This window comes from Trichinella spiralis (genome assembly GCF_000181795.1).
Source record: "Trichinella spiralis strain ISS 195 chromosome Unknown Scfld5, whole genome shotgun sequence".
Classification (NCBI taxonomy): domain Eukaryota; kingdom Metazoa; phylum Nematoda; class Enoplea; order Trichinellida; family Trichinellidae; genus Trichinella; species Trichinella spiralis.
In genome coordinates, this window is record NW_003526944.1 from 3,786,006 (window position 1) to 3,812,077 (window position 26,072).

The 26,072-nt window shown below is 36.5% G+C and overlaps 6 protein-coding genes across 6 annotated transcripts; 1 reads left to right on the forward strand and 5 right to left on the reverse strand.

The window, feature by feature from the left end:
• Nucleotides 1–2,175: 2,175 nt before the first annotated feature.
• Tsp_08319 (conserved hypothetical protein) lies at nucleotides 2,176–3,021 on the reverse strand. The gene is made up of 5 exons (XM_003375275.1): nucleotides 2,914–3,021; nucleotides 2,775–2,856; nucleotides 2,613–2,709; nucleotides 2,344–2,503; nucleotides 2,176–2,268 (listed from the first exon to the last, which is right to left on the reverse strand). The coding sequence occupies exons 1-5, from the start codon at nucleotides 3,019–3,021 to the stop codon at nucleotides 2,176–2,178; spliced, it is 540 nt and encodes a 179-aa protein (XP_003375323.1).
• A 1,802-nt stretch (nucleotides 3,022–4,823) lies between these two features.
• Tsp_08320 (hypothetical protein) lies at nucleotides 4,824–5,531 on the reverse strand. Its single transcript, XM_003375276.1, has 4 exons — nucleotides 5,483–5,531; nucleotides 5,303–5,408; nucleotides 5,143–5,207; nucleotides 4,824–4,966 (listed from the first exon to the last, which is right to left on the reverse strand). The coding sequence occupies exons 1-4, from the start codon at nucleotides 5,529–5,531 to the stop codon at nucleotides 4,824–4,826; spliced, it is 363 nt and encodes a 120-aa protein (XP_003375324.1).
• A 303-nt stretch (nucleotides 5,532–5,834) lies between these two features.
• Tsp_08321 (hypothetical protein) lies at nucleotides 5,835–7,193 on the reverse strand. The gene is made up of 2 exons (XM_003375277.1): nucleotides 7,113–7,193; nucleotides 5,835–7,073 (listed from the first exon to the last, which is right to left on the reverse strand). The coding sequence occupies exons 1-2, from the start codon at nucleotides 7,191–7,193 to the stop codon at nucleotides 5,835–5,837; spliced, it is 1,320 nt and encodes a 439-aa protein (XP_003375325.1).
• Nucleotides 7,194–8,773: 1,580 nt separating this feature from the next.
• Tsp_08322 (mRNA cap guanine-N7 methyltransferase) lies at nucleotides 8,774–11,613 on the forward strand. Its single transcript, XM_003375278.1, has 8 exons — nucleotides 8,774–9,043; nucleotides 9,341–9,519; nucleotides 9,776–9,862; nucleotides 10,062–10,167; nucleotides 10,227–10,310; nucleotides 10,541–10,720; nucleotides 11,143–11,285; nucleotides 11,370–11,613. Exons 1-8 carry the CDS (start codon nucleotides 8,774–8,776, stop codon nucleotides 11,611–11,613), a joined length of 1,293 nt encoding a protein of 430 aa, XP_003375326.1.
• A 1,821-nt stretch (nucleotides 11,614–13,434) lies between these two features.
• Tsp_08323 (serine/threonine-protein phosphatase 2B catalytic subunit 2) lies at nucleotides 13,435–23,438 on the reverse strand. The gene is made up of 12 exons (XM_003375279.1): nucleotides 23,120–23,438; nucleotides 22,926–23,050; nucleotides 16,006–16,117; nucleotides 15,800–15,945; nucleotides 15,588–15,727; nucleotides 14,592–14,669; nucleotides 14,426–14,520; nucleotides 14,240–14,365; nucleotides 14,107–14,184; nucleotides 13,955–14,039; nucleotides 13,798–13,895; nucleotides 13,435–13,739 (listed from the first exon to the last, which is right to left on the reverse strand). Exons 1-12 carry the CDS (start codon nucleotides 23,436–23,438, stop codon nucleotides 13,435–13,437), a joined length of 1,707 nt encoding a protein of 568 aa, XP_003375327.1.
• A 251-nt stretch (nucleotides 23,439–23,689) lies between these two features.
• Tsp_08324 (hypothetical protein) lies at nucleotides 23,690–25,884 on the reverse strand. Its single transcript, XM_003375280.1, has 7 exons — nucleotides 25,806–25,884; nucleotides 25,421–25,722; nucleotides 25,044–25,084; nucleotides 24,710–24,833; nucleotides 24,304–24,393; nucleotides 24,111–24,134; nucleotides 23,690–23,800 (listed from the first exon to the last, which is right to left on the reverse strand). Exons 1-7 carry the CDS (start codon nucleotides 25,882–25,884, stop codon nucleotides 23,690–23,692), a joined length of 771 nt encoding a protein of 256 aa, XP_003375328.1.
• Between the last annotated feature and the right edge of the window lie 188 nt (nucleotides 25,885–26,072).

The window sequence follows — 26,072 nt, forward strand, 5'->3', positions numbered from 1 at the left end:
CTCCAGGCATGAGCTAGCCACGTTAATCAAGCGAACAAGCGCTACGCTATTGATAACGCAACCATGCCACGTTAATTAATAAGTGCAATGCATATAAAGCCCCGCTCAACGTTAAAGCATAGCAAAGCACGGCATTCAACGACCAAGACGGATGAAGGGCTATTGCACAAAAAACCAACCAGAATAACATAAACAATGAGAATTTCGAAATCTGCATTATTTAATTAACTTATTTGATGATATACAAGACAATTACAATACGCTTGTAATTTTTTGGATTAAAAAATGGAAAACTGAAAAAGCAGTATCCAGCTCTTCTAAGATATGCAGCGCAAATCATTTATGGGCAAATTACTGAATGTAGTTTTCATTTCATGTATTGAACGATTAGTAATTACAAGAAAACCAATGACTCATATCAGCTTCATCTTATGTGTGTATTTGTGAATATTCACCACTCCCGCTCTAAACATTAAACGTACAATTCATAGCTCAGCAGTGCTCTTTCAACGCTTTCTCCAGGCATGAGCTAGCCACGTTAATCAAGCGAACAAGCGCTACGCTATTGATAACGCAACCATGCCACGTTAATTAATAAGTGCAATGCATATAAAGCCCAGCTCAACGTTAAAGCATAGCAAAGCACGGCATTCAACGACCAAGACGGATGAAGGGCTATTGCACAAAAAACCAACCAGAATAACATAAAAAATGAGAATTTCGAAATCTGCATTATTTAATGAACTTATTTGATGATATACAAGACAATTACAATACGCTTGTAATTTTTTGGATTAAAAAATGGAAAACTGAAAAAGCAGTATCCAGCTCTTCTAAGATATGCAGCGCAAATCATTTATGGGCAAATTACTGAGATGTACTTTTTATTTCATGAATTGAACGATTAGTAATTACAAGAAAACCAATGACTCATATCAGCTTCATCTTATGTGTGTATTTGTGAATATTCACCACTCCCGCTCTAAACATTAAACGTACAATTCATAGCTCAGCAGTGCTCTTTCAACGCTTTCCCCGGGCATGAGCTAGCCACGTTAATCAAGCGAACAAGCGCTACGCTATTGATAACGCAACCGTGCCACGTTAATTAATAAGTGCAATGCCTATAAAGCCCCGCTCAACGTTAAAGCATAGCAAAGCACGGCATTCAATGACCAAGAAGGATGAAGGGCTATTGTACAAAAAACCAACCAGAATAACATAAAAAATGATAATTTCGAAATTAGCATTATTTAATTAACTTATTTGATGATATACAAGACAATTACAATACGCTTGTAATTTTTTGGATTACAAAATGGAAAACTGGAAAATCAGTATCCAGCTCTTCTAAGATATGCAGCGCAAATCATTTATGGGCAAATTACTGAGATGTACTTTTTATTTCATGAATTGAACGATTAGTAATTACAAGAAAACCAATGACTCATATCAGCTTCATCTTATGTGTGTATTTGTGAATATTCACCACTCCCGCTCTAAACATTAAACGTACAATTCATAGCTCAGCAGTGCTCTTTCAACGCTTTCCCCGGGCATGAGCTAGCCACGTTAATCAAGCGAACAAGCGCTACGCTATTGATAACGCAGCCATGCCACGTTAATTAATAAGTGCAATGCCTATAAAGCCCCGCTCAACGCTAAAGCATAGCAAAGCACGGCATTCAACGACCAAGACCGATGAAGGGCTATTGTACAAAAACCATATATTAATAACAATCAAATATTAATATAGAACAATAGAAGTACAGAAGAACTGTTGATATTGACCAAAAATGCACCGACGGGACCTACACACATGCATACGAGTATTTTTATTGTACACTGACGACAAGTAGTTGACAATTTGACTAAAAGATTTTTTTGAAATTTAAGAATGGATTATGACTGACAATTGATTATGCCCATCTGCTGAATTCTACTTGTAACTATCAAGCAGTGATGCAGAGGAAAAAGAATAAAGCAGCAAAAGAACAATAAGTACAGATTGATAAGTAGTCTGGAACGACGATATGCAAAAATGAATCGTGAACTAAGAATATCACCAGAAAAAAAATGCAATTTTTGATTTGCAATAAATTTAGATATATATATATATATATTCAAAGATTCGGTGCAGACGTGTGTGTGTGTGTGTGTGTAAAAAGAGAGAACCTACAGAGACCATCTGAAACCAGCTTCAGCAGCTGCTGCTAGCAGGTATTGCATACAATCATCGCGGTCAACAATTCCAGCAAAAACATAAGGCTGTGAAATTGCACAGTTTCACTTTTAAGCATTGAAAAAATAAAAAATAAGAAAATATACGAGAACAACCCGTACCTTTTGTCTTCCAACTGTATACACTTCGATTGCCATGCCGTCGTTGAAGGAAAAATATTTCACAAGCCGTCCTTTGGTTATTGTCAAAATTTTGCCAAATTCAATGCTAAACGAGGTTGATTTTGTACTTCTTACTGGAACATAATCAAATCGGATATGCCTGCAATTGTGCAAAGAATTATGTTCTGTAAAGTTACGCGAGCATCAAAGAAAAAGAGAGATTCGTTCCAGAGAGGTTTTTTGTCCTCTCTTTCACTGAACCCACTCACCTGTTGCTGATGTACATACGGCCAGTGCCAACGACGTATGGAAATCGTTTCTGCTTGTCCAATAAAACGCAATGCCAAGCAGATTTTTCATTGTCTACTAAAAATGAATTATGAAAAATTTTACGAAAAAAAAATATATGCTACTACTTTTCACAGAATAACGTTTTTGATCTTCAATATGATTGGATTCAGTGGTTGCACTGTTGCCAACCTTGTGCGTAGAGGATGAACGTTGTTGCATGCCCTGCAAATGAACTGATCACACATGGCGCAAACAGTGACGATATGAAATCTGAAATACAGCTTCGGAAGATCTGCTGGCAACGTTTGATGGAAGTCGATCATAGAACCAAACAATCAGATCCAGTTGATGGCGCAAACGAGGAAAGCGAAAATACAAATACTGCATGATGAACAATTTTCCAGCAATGCCGAAGCCTAAATTGTGTACGGGGTAGACCCTGAGTATTCATCAAAGACATGCCGCTTCACATTTTGATTAGTTGTATATTTTGCGTAGAACTCTGATTGGTTTTGAATTTTATTGGTTTATACGGCGGCTAAATTTTATTAGATGTTGTTGCGATGAATTTTACTCGCTGTTGGGAATCTCAATTTTACTGGTTGTCATATTCATGCATTCTATTCGTCAAATTTTGGTTTCTTTTTAATGGTCACTTTTCTATTCTAAGCTTTACTGTTTATCTTCTATATGTATATTAGTAGTAGCTAAATTATACATTTAAAAGCTGACTAGCACGTTAAAATTATAAGTTTATTAACAAATTTGCTTGTGGTTTCATTTTTGTGCATAATTATATTCATAGAACTGCTGATCAGATCTAAGAAATTCGCTTTACTTTAATTTAAACTGACTTGGTTTATTGCGTGTATAATATCGAGCATTTTAAAGGCCTTGTTCAAAAGTTTGCTTCCTATTAATTTGTTTCTTAATTTGATGAAGTTAAATATTAGTTTAAATTAAAGTATAAATTGAATTTAGAAGTTATGGATGCTATAGGTAAGAAAGATCACGTGGATTCACCATTTCACTGAATTTCATTAAATAATTAATTGTAATTAATTTTACCACATAAATATTATAAAATAGTAAAGCTTTGAATATTAGAAAACTGACCATTGAAATGAAATCAAAATTTGACAAATAGCACGCATTACAATGACAACCAGTAAAAATTTAGGTATGCGACAACGAATAAAACTCATCGCAACAGCAACTAATGAAATTTAGCCGGCATGAAAACCAATGAAATTTAAGGCCAATCAAACGTCGATCGGCATGCCTTTGAAGTACACTCGGGTACTCGGTTCAGTAAAATAAATAAATAAATAAATAAATAAATAGAAAATATTACCCAAAAATGTTAAAAATTGAGAAGTTGTTAGAAGAATGGATAAAACAAAGTAAAAAAGGACAATAAGACAAAATCGGAATGTCAAATTCGGATTTTCCCATATTAATAAGCTAAAATTATTAGCAAATAATGTAAACAGTACTTTTCTTTCTTAAAATAGACTTGGGAATGAATCAGAATTTTAAAAGTACTTTTTAAATTTTTCCAAAATTTCCGCTCCATAGTGCAAGCAAAGTTGAACTTGACGAGCAACCTCGGATATAAGTTGACTTCCTTGAGGTATGCTTTCACTGATGTTCTGCGGATGTGAAGCAAAATTGCAAAATTTGATAAATACATGAACATGAAAAGAACAATTTACCTTGGTGCAGTGCCTTCTGGGTAGAATGTTTATTCCGAACGAAATACCGCAGCAGTGATCGAAGTAATTGAGAAGCATTTGGAATAAAATCAAAAACAAAAACACGCTAATCAAACAGCCTCGATATATGCAATACAGGGATGTCTGAAATGTTGGGAAAATTAAAGGTTGAAACGAGCAATTCGATTTGGAACAATTTCACATGCCCAGAATAACAACAGTGTGGACAGTGGATTACGCCAAAGAAACAAATCTCTCAGTCCGAGAAATGTTTCCAAATACGGTTGACATTCATCGTCTAATATTTGAAATAAAAGTGTGGAATAGAAAATTATTATTAAAATTGGAGAAATAAAATGGAAATTATGGAAAAAAAATCTTACAACATCTTCGCATGTTTCGATTTAGGCTAAAAATTTAAATTCCAACTGTAAAACGAGACAACGCAAGAAAGAAGAAACTGAACATCAACTACTACTCGAATAGATTCAACGGTGGGCGGACATTTTCGCTTTCCACAGAAACAGTTTCATTGGTGTGTGACAAACATTCCAATATTTCCGCAACAAATATTAATACATTTGCAAAAAGCCTCTTCCACAACGAGCCAGGGGGTGCTGAAGAAAAATTTGAAAAATAGAAACAAAAAATTCCCATCAAATTGATTGATCTGTGTAATATTTCATTCAAATTATTACTGCCTTCCCCCCCCCTTTTGTTTTAAGTAACAAGTGTCATAGAAAAAGGAAATATGTGAAATTAATAACTGATCGACAAAAAAACAACAACAGACCTTCTGAATGGAAGAGATCGGCAATATTGACGGGTGTAAGTCGATTGCCACCAGTGTTCGGATATCTGAGAGAGTATTTTGAATAAAATCAACGATGGATTTTTACAACACGATATCCCACCCCCCCCCTTCAACAATTGTTGCGCTACGTCCAACTTACGAATGGTCGTCGTGACGTCGGCTCAGTGAAACAATGCTGTCCGAACGTTGTGAATCACTTTCCAATGTTGCAGTGGTCGAAGTCAAAGTTGCCACGTGCACATCCACTGGCAAAAGAAAATAAATATATACATTTTAATATTCAAAATTTCAAAATATTGGAATAGAATTTTACACGAACTGCAGCCGTGTTGAATGGAATCGATCGACTGGTCATCATCAGTGTCCATTGCAAGTGGCTTTCTTTGCAAATTAATAAATGAAATTATAACAGAAAAAAATAGCCAAAAAAATTAAACATGTATGGTATTGAAAAATACAATAAGTAAATAAAAACAAACTTCAAACTCAAATGAGTAAAATGTTCAAGAATATATATAATGTATATACGGTTGGTTGCTTTATTCTATCAGTCGAGTAAATAAATGAGCGAAGCAAATCACACACACACACACACACACACACACACACACACACACACACACACACACACACACACACACACACACACAGAGAGGCAGAAAAAATGTCAATCAAGTGGTGACGTTGTTACTGTTGACCACCGTATGCAAGCAGGTCTCGGCTAGTGCGGCGGCATTTTGTCGCTTTACAGCAGCGCCGGCGCAAACTTGGACCTCGTCTTCGTTGAGACCTCCAAATTGGATGGTCAAATCCGGCTTCCAAAAGCCTGGGACATTCTGAAGCACGTAGCGCCAGTGGCGCAAATCAGGCTGGGTGATTCGGTTACCGGCGATGACTTCGGTCAGACGTTCGGCTCGACCGTCGGTCAGCTTGCCAATGAGGATCAGGGAAAAATTGGCCGGACTCTGGTCTTGGTAGCTGAATTCGATCAAGCTGTGGCGCAGCTTCAACTGGTCGGTCAAGTATTGGTCGATCAGCTTGACGGCCGTTTTGGTCTCTTCGTCCGGCGAGTAGATCAACAAGCAAGTGACCACCATCCTCGGCTGTTCGTGCAGCCAACCTATACCTTGGAGCGCTTCTTGGGCCTGCTGGTCGAAACATACGGCCGGCGTCAGCACGCTCCAGTCGACGAACAGCGTAGTCAGGTTGGGAAAATACTTCATCAACGTGCTGAAGAAGAACTCGTTGACGGGCGTGACGTCGCAGTGGAACGAACAGAGCGACAACAGCTGAACGCAGGGCAGAATCAAGCCGGTCCTCATCGACACCAGATCGCTCATACGGAACGGCTCGTTGCCGACGAAGTTCAAAATCTCCAAGTTGAGCATCACCGCCGGCAACAGCACATCCAACAATTTGGTCTCCATCGACGACACGGTCAAGCCGATGATGGACAAGTTGTCGAACAGCGCGGCCAACCTCCCGACAACCTCTTCGTCCAAGAACATCAAATCGACCAATTCGACCATGGTCAACGAGGGGCTTTTGCACAGCATGTCGCACAGTTGGTCCACCTCCATCCGGCACTGGCGTAGCATCAAGCAGCCCAGACGTGAGAAAAATTGCCCCTGGTCAGCGCTGAGCACGTGGGCGTGGAATTCGTCCCAAAATCGACCGGCGCCGAATATTTCCAGACACGTCGGAACCATCATCAAAGCCGACTGTTTGGACAGTCGAATCAACTGCGCTTTGGCCAAGCGTTCTTTGCCGATGAAGCCGAACTGCGAACCGTGCCTGAAGCACCAGCTCACCGAACGAATCGGCGTCACGTAATTTCGACGTTCCGTAGCCCAGAGTAGCATGGTCGACGTCAGCGTGGAAAAAGCCTGCGAATGAAACTGAAAGCTAGACTGAAAATTTCAACCAACAAATTTATACAAACTTCTCACTGTACTGATTGTGGATGTTTTTTCTTTTTCAAAAAAAATGATAAACCAACAAAATTCACACTCAACCCCGCCCCTTCTCATTCTGAAAATTGAAAACATCCGCCACGTCGACTAAAATTGTTCAATTGCTAATTGAACTGAATTATTTGGCTAATTAAAAGCGAATAACCTGAAGCCAACTTTTTTTCGAAAACAAAGCATAAAACAACAAAAAGACAAATAATCAGCTCGGCTCGATTAAAGTTCCATTTTTAATAATACAACTAATGTTTACATTTTCACGTTAGCTTTTATTACTGATTGTCACGAAGGATCCAGAAAAATATCAAATGCAACCAATAATGATGCTTGAAAATAAATAATAATAACAGAAATGAAAATGTAAATTCGTTGAAAATTCATACAAATAATGCTAAACAAAAAGATAAATATAACAAGCTCATCACGTTAGATGCTACATGTTCACTTTAGATGTATGAGCTAAGAAACTATACAACAAAAGAGAATGCTTTCAGCCCGAGAACCTAAAGAATAAGATAAAATAACATGTGTGTGTATGTCTGCATTAATCACATTGAGCAAAAATTTTATTCAACTGAAATAATTCAAGTATACAGTATGTAAACTATGCAAAAGTATTAATCATTCATTCTGTAATTAAACTGCAAAACAATTCGCCCTGTCATACAAAATACTGAATATCTACATAAACTGAAAATATATAGGATTTAAATTTTTTAAATGTTCAAAATAAAAAACACAATTTCATTGATTTTCCAAACTTTACAACAACATTGGAAAATGACAGCTCGTTGAAAATAAAATTTTGAAGAAAACACATTCTATTCTATTTAAAAATTCAAATAATGTGAAAAAACATAAGCTAACAATTCTACAAAATTTTTTTCATTCGTTGCCCGCCGCAGTTTTCGACATTTAAATCAAGTCCTCCTTAACTTTAGAAACTCTACATGTATCATAAATACATTTATCGATTTGAAAATTACTAATCGGAAACAACAATTTTAAACGTCAACAATTTCACTTATTACTGTACGTTCGTAATTATCAAGTACAAATAATGTTTCAATTTTTTTACAAAATTTGTAAAAGTATTGTCAAGTGTGAATTTGAAAAAGCAACATGTACATGAAACTGATTCTTTTTAAAACTTAATATCAATTCTAACTTTTACAGTTGACTATCACATTTTAAAAATTATAACAAAATGAAAAAAAAACAAAACACCTCTCATAAAAAATGGTTGATATTTTTGATGTAGTTGTAAAAATTTGAAAATTTTGTCCATTTAAATATGAGAAATTGAAAAGATTATTATTTTCTGGTGCTCGTGCGTGTCCACTAGATGAAGCGAGCATGTTTATATAGTTAGTTCGGTTGGATTTTTGTTTGCCAACGTTCCACCAGCAGCCACCGGCTGTTCAACCAACTGACAGTTGACGCGCACAATTGAGCAGATTAAATCAGCTAACAACCAGTCCTGTGGATTAGCTAATTTGAAATTAGCAATCTCGTTGGATGATTTTGTAAACAGCTCATTCTCAAAGATCGACGACAATCGCACGCGTGCACAACGCACACAACCGAGCTTGATCACCTGCCACTAACTGACGACTAATGATGACCAAGACTGCCAGCAAATGATTCATCATCAACTCCCTTTACCGGTGTGCTTGGTGTTGTTGTGGTCTGGTTGTTTGTTGAGATGGACATACGCCGCCGGCGGACCTTTGGAATGGAATCGTGTGGTGGAGAATGGTCAAACGTTGAGACCGGCACCGAGGAAGCATGCTGCCCTCGGTTACGATACGGTTCGTCATTATGTGGTCCTGTTCGGTGGTGAAGGCGAGAAAGGAAAAGTCTACAGCGACACTTGGATCTTCGACATACTAGCCGGTAATGTTGGAACCGTAAGATCGGTTCATCTGTGCAACAAATCCAGCAGCTTGTTGCAGCAGTGACGACAGAGATCTGTGAATTTAAATTTCCACAACTTCAGGTCGCTGGTATCCGGTGCAAAGAGAAACGCATCCGCCGGCAACGGCTGAGGCGACTTTCGGTCTGAGCGATGGCAAATTCTACATTGCCGGCGGCTGCAACAACACCGACTGCTCAGATGACATTTGGATGTTTTTGACCAGGCAAAAATAGAAACAGTGCTTTTCACTTGTTCCGTACGAGATATTCGAATTTTGTCAACGTTTCAGCACATTCGAATGGAAGAAGATCGAAATTCAAGACGTGGTGAAACCGAAAAAACGACGCGGTGCAATTGGAGGCATTTTCCCTTGCAGTTGGAATTTCATATTCGGGTTGGGCACGTTGGACGGCACCTTCCTCGAAGATATCCATTACTACGGTGTGAACACAAACAGTTGGTTCAGAGGTGGGCAATTTTCCACTTTTACCGATAAATATTTATTTATTTATACCACGAAGCAACTTTACATTTACATTTACTGCATGCAGTGAACAATCGACACTGGGTATACAGTGCTACAGTGCCACATCCGCGCAAGCACACGTCAGCTGTGATGATTTCACCGAGCAAAATTCTACTCTACGGAGGCTGCATAAAGTTGGCTAATTAAATTGTTCGACTAAAAATGTGCAGAAATTAATGCTCAATGGCAAAATTTCAGACATGGTGCTTGTCCGTCGAGTGATTCGTGGCTTTTCGATTTGCAAACCCAGTCATGGCAAAGTCTACCCAACTGTGCCGTGCCGAGGTAACTGTACTTTGAGATAGAGAGAGGAGTACTTGTTTATTTGGACGACAATGACGTACAATGAAACTGTAAATAATAATTTCATTGATCAACAGTGAAACTGAAATTGTACATAAATAATTCATTTTTACAAATTGAAAACAATCAGTTTCTCACCTGATCAGAGTACGCATAATGATAATAGTAATATTGTTTACAGATATTCCGCTACAGCGGTTAACTTACAGACACAGGAAAATCCCCAGCTCAAGCAAACGGCAGCACTGATTTATGGTGGAAAATTGGAAAGTTCTCAACATCTATTCGTCAGTTGGATGGTTGAAAGCCAAAATCATACCGTTGTTGATTGCTTTTTTAATCTTAGGGAAGAAGCCGACTGGACGAAGATGAAGTGGTCGTTTTCGACTCTGAAAAACAAACATGGTCAATAAGATCGGTAAGACCAGCGGTAAGTGTGAGAATGATGATTGGGATGGATGTTGTCGTTGGAACCTTTGAAATCAGCTTTGCCCGTCCTCTTTGTTCAAGATTGCTCCCCATTTGCCAGAACAACGTTCCGGAGCGGCGATGGTGTCCGGCCTCACGGATGCTTACCTGTTCGGCGGCGAGACGAGCACTGGGTGATTTGGAGAAATTTAAATAAAATGCAAATTCACCATCTACCTATTTCTGTTTCAGCCGACTGTTGGACGATTTTTGGATGCTGACGGGCGACTGGCGCCAAAGTCCCGTCAAAGAACCGTGCAAAGTGGTCACTTTCAACGCGTTCGCTTTGCACGGCTTGTTCATGTGCATAGGCTTCACTCTGATTCTCCCGATCGGTGCACTATTTGCACTGTACAACAGCGGCAAAAGCTGGTACAACAGTCACCAAGATCATACGGGCCACCGAAGTGACTCGTCGAATCGCATTCACGCTTCAATACAAGTAAGCGATATGCAAATAAAAAGAAAAACCAATTTCATTCAACGAAACAGAAACTACATTGCACAAATCATTGCATACATGCATCAGTAATATTTACTTGGTGTTGTTTGTTGATTTACTTTTTGAAATTGAATGCGTTAACAAACGCCTTAATTAAGTGAAGCATTCCTTTTCTTTTTTTGAGTTCAATCAAAAACAAATACAAATTTATATAATCAGCATAAAAGCATGATACAGTACGAACTGATGATATTCAGGTTTAAAGAGAAAAATATTTTGTAAATCAATCGAGTATTTTTTTTGTTTGTATTCTCGTTCAAAAAATATTATTTTTGCACTTTCGAAATTTCAGATCGTTGGAGTGTGCTTTATAATTGCCGGTGCACTGAGTGCAATGGCAGCTCAAAGTGACAGAAAACACTTCAACAGCGTGCATGCAATACTTGGCCTGATCATCCTTATTCTGCTTGTCCTACAGTGCTTGTTCGGACTGTGGTAATAATCACTGCTTCTTTTTCCAGCTTGTTTGTTTTTTTTCGTTTTTGTGCAATCTGTCGTTAATGCTGTAAACCATTACAGCGTGTTCATCAAAAAGGTGACTTCAATTCAATTCCGTCGAGCACATCTGTGGATTGCGTTCGCGATACTAGTGATGGCATTTTTGAACACTTTCCTCGGCTTGCAACTGCTGGGGGCGCCGTCGACCGTGACCATTGCCTTGGGTGGGCTTTTGATTGGCTTTTTAATTGTGCTAGCAATTCTGCTGCTCTACTCGGCCAGGTCGCCGGCCCAAGCAGCGTCACAGCCTCCACGCTCTGATTAATTGATGACTTACACGTTACTTTTTCTATTTATTGTTGCTGTTCAAAAGATGAATCTAGTCGAAAAAAGACAACAATGAACAAGGTGAACAAACAGAAATCATCATGATAGTATGTATGAATTATTATTACAGGATGACATTTGAGCAGCAGCAGCAGCAGCCGGTAGCCGATGATGAATGAAAACGGCAACAAGAATGAAGAGGAGAACGAAACGCGTTGAGAAATTATTAATTACAAAAGCCTCGTTCATCATAATAATTATAGTCAACTGCCATGGGCGATGACTGCGATTTGTGCACACTGCAGATTCCCTTTTTGACTGTGCAAAAGGAAAAGAAACTGAGAAAACACAAAAGTACAGAAAGAAAACGGCAAAACGGATAAGCCATTGTAAATTTCATATTTGTTTTTCTTTGTTTATCAGTAAAAATAAGTGACAATAAAGAAAAGTATGTGAAAAAATTCATTTGAATTGAATGCTAACAAACAAGCGCGTGTACAGCCATTGTACATTCTGCAGTTTTTCTGGCCATTTTTCGAGGACACTAGCAAAAAAGAGAGGCATGAGGTATGGATAAAATTTATAAGAAAAAAGAATCTCTCAAAAATGTGTACAACAGACTTCTACTGTAGCACAGTGGCACATGAGGATGTTGAAAACGAAACGACAGTGTCGAATCATGAACAAACCGCCACTACGCACAGCAAAGTTAGCCAGCTACGAGACAAACGAACAATAGAAATTTATCCCGAAACAAGCAAAATATTTCAGATAAGCATTTGTTGCCAATAGGACGTACACAGAAGAAAGAATTTACATAACTGTCATGAAACAGACAAACAAATCGTACAGACTCAGATGCACAGTGGAAATAAAGTGCGCGTTCGTTTCGCTTTCTCACCTCTGAGGCAGCATCATCATGTTCTTCACGGTTTTTGTTTTTCATACTTCGCGCATGAAGCAGAATGAAATAAAAAGCGAAACAGAAAAAAAATTTACATATACCATCTTCACAGTACTGGAAGAGAATGAAAAAATTTGTCACGAAATTACAAGAAGGTTGACAGGGAGAAAGATGAGGGAACAGATATCTATTTCCATCTATGCAAGCGTTCGAACAACAAGCATTGCTGACTGAAGAAAAATTACCATATAATAAACTGCTCACGCACACATCCAATGCACACATACATACATACATACATACACTTTTCCTGCCACTTTGTAGTTTATTGGAGACAAAATTGACGATGACAACAACTGACGACACATTTTGCAGAAAAAAATGAGAAGAGAATAAAGCAAATAATTTTTAAAAAAAAGCATGCGAATATGATTGTGCTTTGTACCGCTGTGTTCTTTTTGTGTTTGTGCTTTTTTTTCTGGTTGTGTGTTAGACAATTTGCGAGGTTGAACGACTGAATGAATGAATGGATAAATTAAGACGGCTGTGCGTCCACTGCACAGGATGGAGATGAGCAGTGCAGAACAAGCAGGACAATAAATAACGATTCGAGAGGAAAAATGGAGAAGAATAATTTCATACAAACGGCCGAGGCAGAAAGCGCGTAAATAATATAAGCGCGGGTGATCACGGATGGGATTTATGAATTTGGAGAGAAAGAGAGAGTAGTGGAGAACGTCGTCGCAGTAAAGTTGACAATGCAGACACAGCTTACTTAGCTTGCAGAAACAGAAAAAGTTGAATAAAAAGAAAAAGAAAGAACAACAATAAATTGATGCAAACCAAAGCTTCTTTTCACAGGTAGATAGACAGACTGTGAATCTGTGGATGGAATGCCATGGTTCAAGTGTTAATTCATCCACGGTTTGCGGTACCACCAGTGCCGGCACTTTTGGGTGAATTGGCCGCCTTGGGCGTCGAACGTGCAGGCGTTGAAGAGGAGGTGGCGTTGGGCGACGATGCCGATGTGGAAGAAGGGGATGAGGAAGAATTCTTCCAAGATGTTTCAGCGGCAACCGGACCATTGTTACTAGTGCTAGATTTCACCGTTCCAAATTCACCAGCTTCTCTGTTCGGTGGCATACGTTCGTTGATCTGATCCAAACGTTTCGCCTCTTCAAAGCTCGTGATCTTGTGATTCGGAGATACGCCAGTAAGAGCTACAAAATTACCATACATAATGCTGTTGTTGAATATGACACAAGCTCTGCGATTTACCAATTTGCAATGAGCGACGGCCTTCAGATAAGGCTCCAAAAGGTAATAAACCGGTAGGGGTGAGACCTTTGAGCTCCAGCACAGATTCGCTCTCCTCTCTGTTTAAAAATCGAATTTCAAATAGACAAACAAACAAACAATGAAAACCAAATCAAACCTGAGCACAGAAAATACACGAGCCATTTTTCCAATGGCTCGAATTTTAGCTCGAATCACCTCTTTTCGTGCTGATGGTGCCCCACCTAATAAGAAAAAAATTAAAATTACAAATAAAATTGCTTCAATCAACGTAGCAGTTCATACGCTCACCTTCGAAAGTATCGTCGCCATCTTGCATCAGTTCATCATCGGAGCAAATGCTCAGCAAATGGACCAGCATTTCAGTCACTGAAATTGAAAACAATAATGAAAATTTCCATCACACCAAAAAAAGTAGAATCACCTTTCTCGCCCACGAAAGGTAGCGACCACGTAAAGACGTCCATGAAATTTGGAAGCCAGTACGGATGAGGCGAACAATTGAACTGACGTATATTCATAACATTGTTTTCATATTTCAATATCGCAGCTATAAATTAAAAAGCAACGCTTATTATTTCGCACGCATAATAACATAATAATAGAAAACCTTTGTTATTATAAACATCCAAATAGTTGGGCGCAGAAAAAATAGTAATCAGAGAAGGGAAGCCCGTTGCTTGACTCTTTTTGTACATGCGATACCTGGCAATGAAAAATTAAAAATTACAATTTCAGAAACAACAATAATTATCAAATAAAACAGCAAAACAAACCCAGCATCTTGTGCTTCATGCGCTCGAATTATTGACAGCAAGTTATTGTGCTGGAGAAAATCACAGCATGCTGCATAGCTAAATCAAATAAACAATACATTCACATCGTTCAATATAAATATTAAGTTGAAATTAAGTGGAAAATTTTTTCCATTTCATTTTCACTGCAATTAATTAATTAATTAATATATAATATGATTATGGATAAAATAGCTATAACACTCAATAATTTGAAGACGAAAATAATAAGCACATCTTATTGTATTAAACAAATTACACTTTTAGGCAGAATTAATTACAAAGTGAATTTATCAAAATTGGACATTGTCAAAAAATTTCCCCCCTTTCTCCAAACTTCCTTTTCCTTGCTAAGCACAATATTAAAAGCATACTGTCGACAGAGCTTAAGTTGCACAAGTGATAACTTATTATTCCATTTCAGTTATTACTGTCCATTTCATTAATGTTAATTCGACCTCAAAATGAAGATTACCAACAAACCAGTGATTATCATGAAAGTAATAAAGTTGAATTAGTAACTGGCATTTTAATTCAATTATGTGCATGTTCAAAATCAATTTCATCAGTATATACATAAGGAACAGCTGAAATTAAATATTCTAATCCAGCACTGCTACAAAAATGACGCAATGAAGTGTGTGCTGGCAAATAACACTGGTCAATGTCAAGAACAAATAATATTAAAATAAAAGCTGGCTCTAATCAGCCTATAAAAGCCTATATATACATATATGCACGTGCTTAAGTCACCGTTGATACAAAAAATAATTATGATAAAATGACAAAATATATATTTTCTCATTATGCTTATTTCATGTAATTAACTGGAAAAAAACAACAAAGAAGCTGCCAAATGCTATGCAAAAAATATTACTAAAGAAAACTTTAAAAGTATTAAATCATTAAACATGAATCTAAAAAATATTCTTTTTTTGAAAATTAATACACACATATATATATTATTAAAATAGAAACCTGTAAAAATATGAGCATCCTCGAACAGAATTCTGACAAAATTGATCCGAGTTGCGTTCGTTGCCGAAATCTTCCAACGGATCAGACCAGAGCAAGTCGCACATCGGACCAAAAGCCGGCGGCTCTCGGAACCGATCCAGCTAAACACAAAGAAGCAAATTGAAAAAAAATGATTCAAATGTGCAAAAAATCATCATGCAATCAATAAATACCTTCTTGATATCGTCGAGACTGTGAATCTCCGGCGAAAGACCGCCGTGCACGCAGAGAAACTGCTGGTTCATCAATGCCGCCAACGGCAACGCATCAAACGATTCCATGCACGCATCGTACACCTTTTCAGAATATTTAATTTTACCTAAATTGACACGAATTGAAAAAAACAAACAAACAAACAAACAAATAAACAATGAAGTACATTCTTGCTTGAAGGTGAAATATTCCGTCAAATGACGACATTCGTGATTGCCACGCAGCAAGAAGAACGTGCTCGGATAGCAAATTTTCAAAGCCCACAAATACAATACACACTAAATTGAAAACATGAAAATGTATTTTCTTCGTAAGCAACAAAATTCTGCTTGCATATTTCTCTTTTCTATTCAAAAAGCATGTACAAACAAACAACGCTTGTATAATATGCGAGCAATTGATCATTATCAATTCAATTTGAATATTTTTGCAATCATACTAGAGTACTACAATGAATAAATATTTTGCAATTTTAATTTGAAATTTATTTATTATGAAATAAAAAAAATGATTCACATTTTGCATTTACATTCTGCATATAAAAAACAGAAAAACAACCCCCCACCCCCAAATAATAGCAGTCCAAGTAAAAAAACTTCTTTCTGTTGAGCAACAAGATAAGCATGCTTTCTTTCATAATAGGGGAAAAAAGATTCATTGTTGTGCAGGTGGTTGCACAATTGTGCATATTTTCATTTCAGTTATTCTGATAAGCTCTCTCTCTCTCTCTTTCTCCATTGAAGCTTTTTATTATTCAACTTCAACAAGCTTGAACTGACAATCAAGTTTTATCACATAAAAAGGTTGATTGAATAGTGTGCAGATTAAATTTGCGTCAACAAGCTTGAAAGTGGACAAAGAAAATTTGACAAAAATAAGCAATGCTTTCAAGCAATGACATATGCGTATATTCTGATTTCATTTCGTTTAACAATAATATAATAATTTCATATTGCAAATATTGCGCAGAAAAATCACGCCTGAACATCTCAAATGGACAATAATCCCTTCCTTATAATAAGAATAATATAATTTGGTTTTAATGGATTTTTTCCTCTCTTCCAATTTGCATTATTTCATGTTCGCATTGCTTCTCGGAAATTCCACAGATCACTTTACTGGAAATGTAATTAAATTGAAAAAAAAACCCAAGTATAAAGTCTAGTGTCGTTTTAACGATCGATTAGCATAAAAAAAGAAATATACAGATAGTAGATGAATATACGATGGAAATTATTTGTCTGAAAAACATAAGAAAAATAATCATTTCAGCAGCAAAAGTATCCCTTCTTCTTCCTTTTTATGTGCTTTTATTAACATAAAAAAAGATAATGATGATGATGATGATGACGAAGAAGACAAAAAAAAGAAGACCCATTTCTCGTTATTACTCCACAGGTGACAATCGTTGTTGTTCAAAGCATCCACTTGGGTGCTAATAAAACTGCTCCCATGACACCAATACAGATCGTTCTAGCACGAATAAATGGAGGAATATGCAGAAGAAGCAGGAGAAGTAGAAGAAGCAGAAGCAGAAGATGAAGAAGCTTGACAGTGATGACCGATCGATCCACTCACTCAGAATAAGAGTGCTGAGAATGGATCAATTTTCATCGTTTCATCAAATGTGTAAAATATGCCATCTTCTGAACCCGACATTTAATAAATGCAACAGACGCAGAAAACACTCTCACAATGTTTGTCGTAAAAATGTAATGAAAAATAAATCAATCAATCGAAATGGAAAAAATAAACCCAAAAGTTAATTTAAAAAAATTATGCAATGCAAAAATTATAAATATTTTACACTGATGTATCATATATATCATCTTATTCTTAATAATGTGAAATTTGAAAATGAAAATAATAAAGAAATACTTTTGCATGTATGCATCAGTCAATGATGACTGATTTATTTTATTTAATGGAAAATATTTTAAGAAAAAAAAAACTTTTCTTCATTAATAATAATAATAATGTGGAAGTTTGTACTTTGATCAAGAATAAGTTTCAATAAGAGAAGAGAGAACTAGATAAAAATCGAATAAAAGTGCCAACTTGAAAGTCACTGCTTGAAAGAGTGAAAGATTGTCATTCACTCTTCACGCCAGTTCGATCATGTATTAGGAGGAACACAATAAGAGAGAGAAACATGAAATGCTTGACTTGTCACTTATCTGCCACTTGTCGATCAAGTAAGCATTGCTGTTGCAACACCTTGTCAACAAAACTATTTATTTATAAGAAAAAAAAAGAATAATAATAGTAATAACATGAATTATTAAACTTAATAAGAAAATTATACAACAGAAACAATAGACATGCTACAACTAATAATAATAATAATAAAATACAATGGAACAGTTCTTAATTGTAACATAAATTACATTGGTTGATAATGTTCTCTGATGACAGCTAATCGAAACCAATGCCGACTATAATGCTTTCAATTCTCTTCACTTCATTTTAATTCACCACCACCACTCCTCCCTCATTCATTCAGAGTTGGTCAGTTGTAATATGCATTACACGATAATTTTCAGTCGTTGAAAACTTATTACGTGCAAAATAAAAAAATGTAAAATTAATTATTACTTCTTTTAATCTACTAAATAATAACGGTGAAACAAACAATACGCGTGAACAACAGCCACAACAACTGTGATAAATCAATCGCTATGGTGGCAATCAATGATGAATGAACGAACAACGATGGATAAGTAACAGAAACAAAGAGCATCAATGAATGAATGCACTGCTATTATGAACCGCATCCAGTGAAACAACAACAACAACAACAACAACAACAAAAATCCTTTTCATTAATAAATAAATTAAAAGTAAAATTCCAATCAATATATATATATATATCTGTTACAAGTTTTCAATTATTTATTCGTATATCAAATAGAATTATAAAAATTCTCACATTTATTACTATTTGTCAAATCAATTTAATTGTATGTTCAATTTCATTGCTCTGCTCGCTTATTTCTTCTTTTCTGTACCCTCAACATCCCTCCCTCCCCCTCTAACATACACACACACACACATAGACATACGTAGAGAGTTTCCGCCGGTTAGCTCTCTCACTTATTAGACATTTTTCAGCACTCTCACCAGATGAAGCGCATTACGTGATTAGCAAAAAAAAGAAGAGAGAGATTTTCCATGAACATTTTTGAAAATGCGCTTTTAGATAAGATTAAAATCACCAACACATCGCCAGAGGCGTGCTTTGCAGCACCTGCTCCCTCTCCCTCCCCTTCTCTCTCGTTTTTCCAAATGTTAATCAACTTTTCTCATTTGGCAACAATTTTTCAATTATAAAATCGCCTTTTTGGACAAAAATGCCGGCAAGCCGACTAATCCATTGTTCGCGCCAGTCGGGGCGTGGCATTTTACAAGTGGCTCAATTAGCCTGGAAAATGGACCGTGTCTCTTTTAGCAAAGTGTGCTTCTGCCGCCGAGCTTTCATCCAAAGCAAGCATCGAACTTTTTTGAGAGGAGGGAGAGGGGCTTCTTCTTCGTCTTTTTCAACAGTTTCGTTAAATTTCAGAATATTAAATTAAATATGCATAAAAATGACAATAAAATAGCAAAATTTTCTGTTGTTGAATTTGAAAGAAGTTGAAAAATGTTTCCAAATCAGCCAAGCCGAGTGAGAATTGTGCTTGATCGTCGTCAATTGTTGAAGTGAATTTATTCAAAAAATTTTTTTTTAATTTGAAAAATCATTCAAATAATAAATAAATGCTGAATGCAAAAGATGATTCTGACCACAACAAACACACGTATGTACATGATCATGTCAACAATTTCAATGTATTATTGGCATTCGCACACCATTGTGAAGCAATCAATTGTACAACCTTGATCATTCTGCTTTCTCCAAACAATGAAATAAACAAACATCCCGAGCAAATTTGGGCATTGAATAATTCTGGTGGCAATTTCATCACCAAAAACCCCTTCCACCTCTGAACGTTCCAAAAAAAAAAATTTGCAAAAGCAAAATTGCTCAATTTGCTTCCAATTTCCAAAATGAAAACCAATATCTCATCAGAAGTGAATAAAATTGGACCAAATGGAATGGGAAAAAAGGAACAGAAAGAACAAATTAATTCGCAACACTTCAGAGAGGCCCTTCGGAGACTATAATGCGAAAAGGAGAAGCCGGCAGACAACAAACAATAAGCATTAATTTTCTCTCTGTCACTTCATCGATTGAACGAAACGCGGCTAACTTTCTCCCAACTACTGTTTCCAAGAGTGCCAGGAAGAAAATTGAAACCCAACACAGCCCAGCGCTACGCAATACATACAATGCTGAATGAACAACAACACACAAATCCCAACTTCAAATAAACACTGCTGCTGCCCCATCTGATCAATTGCCATTCCAATGTCAGAATAAATAATGTTGTTCATTTTCAAACGGCCCATAACATAAAATGGGATATATATATTTAAGAAAAAAATAATAAAATTAAATTAACCTACCATCTCTATCCTATCACCACACTGTTCTCTCACCTACTTTCCTACTCCAATTTGAACTTACTATCAACAGTTGAGCAGTATCTTTAATCATTAAAAAAATCTATCAAATTTTTTCTTCATTTCAACAACATTCACGTTAATCGAATTTTTCAATCATCTTCCATATGCATATAAATTTTTTTTGGAAAGTGGGGGGAGGGGAAGTTCAGCATGAGTTGTTAAAAATAATTTTTACATTTCTAATTAATTTAATATTCGTCTGAATACTGAAAATGGAAAAGCTGCTTCTGCATCGAACACGCAACCCGGGCGGAAAAGTCACCAGCCGAGCTGTAGGGTGAAAATCGAACGCCCCTATCGACCTGCCCGATATTGTGCAGCAGACAAGACGGCTTTTAACAATTTCTCTCTCTTTTTTTTGCTCTCCTTCTGTTCCCTTATTTCCGACATGCTTCACATAGCTACATTTTTTGAACAACGAAATCAAAAAGCATAAAACTGAATGATAATAATAATAATAATAATCTACAGAGAATCGTTGTATCTACCAGGTGCCACCAAGTTGATGCGCAAAATTGCATCATAGAACGATGCAATTTAATTAGTTTTTAAAGCAAAAGCATTAAAATTATTAGCATCATTACTTTTTCAGTTTTGTTTTTTTTGTATTCACATGTTCAGCTTTTGATCAGAACCTCAGGCTAATATAAGAAGAGAAGATGAGAATTAGAAAATCAGTGAGTTAAATGTGGTGTATATATATATATAACTAACTAACTAACTAACTAACTAACTATTAACATTCTTATATACATTCTCCGCAGCTGCAAAACAGCTCGGAAAAGCATAAAGCTATTAGTTGCTAGCAGCAGCTAAAGAGTAAGTTTGAGTTGGAGAAAGAAAGAGAGAAACAGAGATAGAAAGCTAGTAGTAAGTAAATGCGTAGAAGAGAATGATGAAATTACAAGCCAACAAATGGCACATGCTCGCTGGGAAGAGAAAGAGAGTGAGAGATATGGGCGCTAGTTAGAAGCGCTTATGCTAAAGCACACTATAATAGACAAAGAAGTAAATAATGAAAAAGGGGAAAATAAGGAGAAGAAGAAGAAGAAGAAGCGAGCAAGCAAACGCAACTGACAACAACCACCATTAGTCAGCTTTGTGGCAAAAGCAACCAACAAACTCAACCAGATGTTGTGAGAAGCAATTGAGGAGGAGCAGGAACAGCAGCAAAAGGAAAAGAAGGAGGAGAAATAATGAAATGAAAATAAAAATGGAAAACAGATACTCTACAACACACACACACACACATACATATATATATTGATGGGATAAACAGCAATTGAAGAAAACAAAATAATTTTTCCTTCTGCTCGATTTGAAAATTTAAAATTTCAATTGCATAGAAATACTAGCGAAAAAATTCCCTTTCTTCTGAAATACGAAAACCGAAAAAGGCAAAAATCTACACAAACGACGAATCGATACAATTTCTCTGTTCTGATGAAAGCCAAGTTAAGCATTGATTTTTAAACACTGCACACTGCTGCTGGTAACAGCGCACAACTGAAAGCTGAACGAACATTGAACATTAACCAGAACAAAGTGCTTATACAAGCTGATGTTTGGTAAAAGTTCCGAAACTGACAATTTCTATTTTCAATTGATCCGTGAAGAGGGAAATGCTTTTTTCTTGTTCTGCTTCCTTTGTTTTCCATTTCCCCAACGTTAAATTTCCCTATTTTCAGGTTCAAAAAAAATCCCGCCACATCGAGTTAAATAAATAATACTGTTGAAAGATATAGTTTAGCGGATGAAAGTTTGAGAAATTGAGAAAAGAAAGAAATTCACACAAATGAAGCGCTAAACAAAGCTTTGCCGGAAATAGCAGGTGGAAAAAAGGGTGGCCTCCTGTTCGAGGTTAAAGCGGCATCCGGGCGCTAGAGGAGAAACGCGACAAGCGGATACGAGTATAATTTGATCAAACTCATGTCACTAGCTGCAAAGTGAATCGTCAATCATTCGATGAGTAACGATTCCGATCCATCTAGCCGGCGGAAGAGGTGCCAACCGCTAAGAACTTAAAAAACTACAACATAAATACATGCATATATGTATATGCATTAGTGTATAAAACTGAAAAAAAATCGCACATTCTATTATTATTATTATCATTATTACTGCCTGTTGCAAAATAAAGCTTTTTTCATGTGAAAAGAGAAAAAAAATAAAAGACATATTGCGAACATAACAGTCAACATCAACAAACAGCCTACGACGATTAGAAGCCTCAACGAATGCTTTCGTTACTGAGAAAAAAAAGTAATTAACAAGTAAACAAAGAAAATGAACAATTGCTAAACTTTTGATAAGCAATGTATGAAAATATGTTCCTGCATTCTTCCTTAATTCAGGCGAAAATTTATTTCGCAACGACAGCCCCGATGACGTGCAGATCAACTTTGAGAAACGCTTCCCAAATTATATTCACATCTTATTATGATTATTATTATAGCATCAAATGAGCATGACAACAACAAACACACACACACACACACACACTTGGAAACAACATTTTCTCACCTCGATGCTGAAATAGCCTCGGTCGACGTAATCTCCAAGGAACAGATATTTCGTAGTAGCTGGTGAACCGCCAACTTCGAATAGCTTCATCAAATCGTAAAATTGACCATGAATATCGCCGCACACTGGGAAACAAACAAAGTTAAACAAGACACATTAATATCTTTTGAAAATTTTTTGAATTTAAAATCTACCAGTAACGGGTGCTTCGATGTCAAGCATAGTTTTCTCTTGCTTGAGATAAGCAGTACCTTCAGCAATCAAACGTAAAGCGACTTGTTCCTCAATACGGCCTTCTTTGACAAAATGTTCTTTGAGAACATCAGGCCGGGGTTTGTTCGTCTTTTTATCGTACACTTCATCCGTGGTCAGACGATGGTAAGGCGGAAAAGGAACATCTGAAAAATTAATATGAAACAAAATTATATTATAAAAACAAAAGCAAACAGAAAACAAACAAACAACAACAGTAATGATAATGTTGATTTGAATTTTTGAAAACAAGTATAACATGAAGCAACGAACAGAAAAAAAAGAAAACACTGACTTTTCATAACCCGTTCACTGGGTACGGCCGCAGCTGCACGATCCGGAACAGCCGAAGTCATGGCCGAAGCTGAGTCGGTGCTATGGGCGTGGCAGAGGGCTTCATACGATGACGGATAAAAATGCTGTCAAGCTTGCCAAGAAACGAACAAGCTCTCCTCAATGACGCTTCAGATAGCTCAACAAAACCGGCAGCAGAAGAACAGGTAAAGCGGAAATTAGAAAAATGGAACACGCGCGGCGTAGACTGCCGAATCTAGCTGATGTGAAAAGCGCGTGCTACAGACGTTTGCCAATCCCGAATTCAGCAATTTTTCGCAGCAGCTGGCCTAGCACTACAGTAAGAATTTCGATTGGCAAGTTTAATTTATAAAGTAATCATGAATTCAAAGTTTGAGTTCCGAAGGAAAACATAATGAAACATTTCTGCTAAACTCAAATTAAAAATGTCTATATTTTAAATTCAAATAATTCAATCCAAAAGCAGTAATATCAATAGAAATGATTTTTTATCGAAATGTCATTCAGCTTACATATATATAAATTTAGTTATTCATTTATTATTTGCTTATTTTTTTAAAAAGTATTACCGTGAAAGATGTAATTAAAAATTTTAATTTAATCAACAATTTTACAAACATTATCGTTAATTTGACGAGCACACTGTAAATATAAATTTGCAAGTATGTTAAACAAATACTATAATTATTCCGCGAATTTTATTCCTTATTGGATCGCCCAAAAAATTGAAATAAACTTCGAATCTTAAATACGCGTCAGATAATTTTGAATCATGCTAATTTTAAAAGTTTGAAATTTCATTGTTTTCAACATGAACAACAATAGTAACAATTGAATTATTTGCAAGGTTGCTTGTTTTTATCAACTGCGCTTGCACAGTTGCTCGATGTGTGCACTGAACCTGAATCTTCCTTTATTCTGAATTCAATTTATCACACAAAGTGTAGAAATGGACAAATGGGAGTACAACAATCTGGCGGCAACGATTCAATAAAATATAATATAATATGAAAAAAGAACTTCAAGTATAATAATTTCAATGCTATTATAGAACAGCGGAAACTACTTTAGCGTGAATTATATGCTGATTTCAATGAACGCACATTATGCTATTCATTTTAAGCAAGGGAAAATGCTGAAATCAATAAAACTTTACTTATTCTTCCAAGAGAAAGAGAACATTTATCGGCATGATAAAAAAAATAAAATGTTCCTACCGGCTGAAAAAGCTCAGTCATCAACGCGTTTATTGTTGTTCTGGAAAAGTAGTAGTAGCAGTAGCAAGTAGTAGTAGCTGCTGCTGTTTGTTTGTTTGTTTGTTGTTGTTGTGCTTTTTCCTCACTTCAATGTTGACGTCCATGTGTTGTTTCAGTTGTTGTTCATCTCTGAGAGTCTAATTAAGCTTGATCAGCAGCAGCTTTTACTTTTCGTTCGAAACTCTCCAACAAATATGCAATGGAAAAGAATAATAAATAAAATGAAAGCATCAAGAACAACAACAACAAACAAATGCAAAATTATAATAAAAGCGTTTCTTTTTAATCAAAAAACGAGAAGAAAACACGCCAAATAGTGCATTGTTGTCGGGTGCGCTTAACTTAAATGCAAATTATAATAAAAGTTCGAAAGTTGATTTCATTTATTTGTCATGATTCATTTTCTCAGGAAAACAATTCGCTTTTTCTGCAATATACAATTAGTTCGATTTTATTTATATTAACGCCACTTTCAGCCATGTCAATCGTTTGTCATGGTGAATAATTTTGTTTCGATCAAGCCGTCGTGTCTGTTGAAGACGGCAAAAATTAAAAATGAAAGAAGAAAATACATGCATTTGTCCAGAATGCTTTGAATTTCAAAAAGCAGCAGCATTCAACTATACAACTCGTCTCACCCCTGCCCCTCACTCCTACCCCTCAAAAAATAACGAAAGGAAACAAAATCTCCGCCGTTGATTGGTGCATCAATTTCCACGACCGGTTGCATAGATGCAAACATCCGGGCTGTGAGCGCTTTGAATCGAAATCAACTTGCTTTTCAAACAAATATACAACAACACCGCACACAAGCATGCTCAGGCTAAAACATTTCACGCAAACAACACACAAACCAAAGCGAGCACACCAGCCGGCTGGCAAGCTAACATTAGCATCTTGCACGACGGCGGTCGTTTTAGCTCTAGGAAGAATTAGTTTCGGACGTCGATTTTCCGCCGCATCTTGCGCAACGCCTTCAATTTCAAGCTGCTGCTCATTATTTCAAACAGGACGACGCAAAACAGCAGCAACACGACCGACCGCTTTGTTTTCTCACTTGCAGCAGTCGCGCGAGCTCTGTGCATTTTATACTCGCAATTGCTGCAACTTTTCCAACGACCAGCTGGCAGCTTCATCAACAGTGAACGAGCAGATTGTGCACCACTTACACATCAAGTAAGTCGTAATAATCATTCTTGACAATAACAGAACAGTTTTATAAAAAATGAAAATATTTGCATACATATATATATATATTTCGAGCAAACTTCCATCATCCAAAGATTAAGGCGCAAATTGTGTATGTGTTGTCGTTTTCGACAAT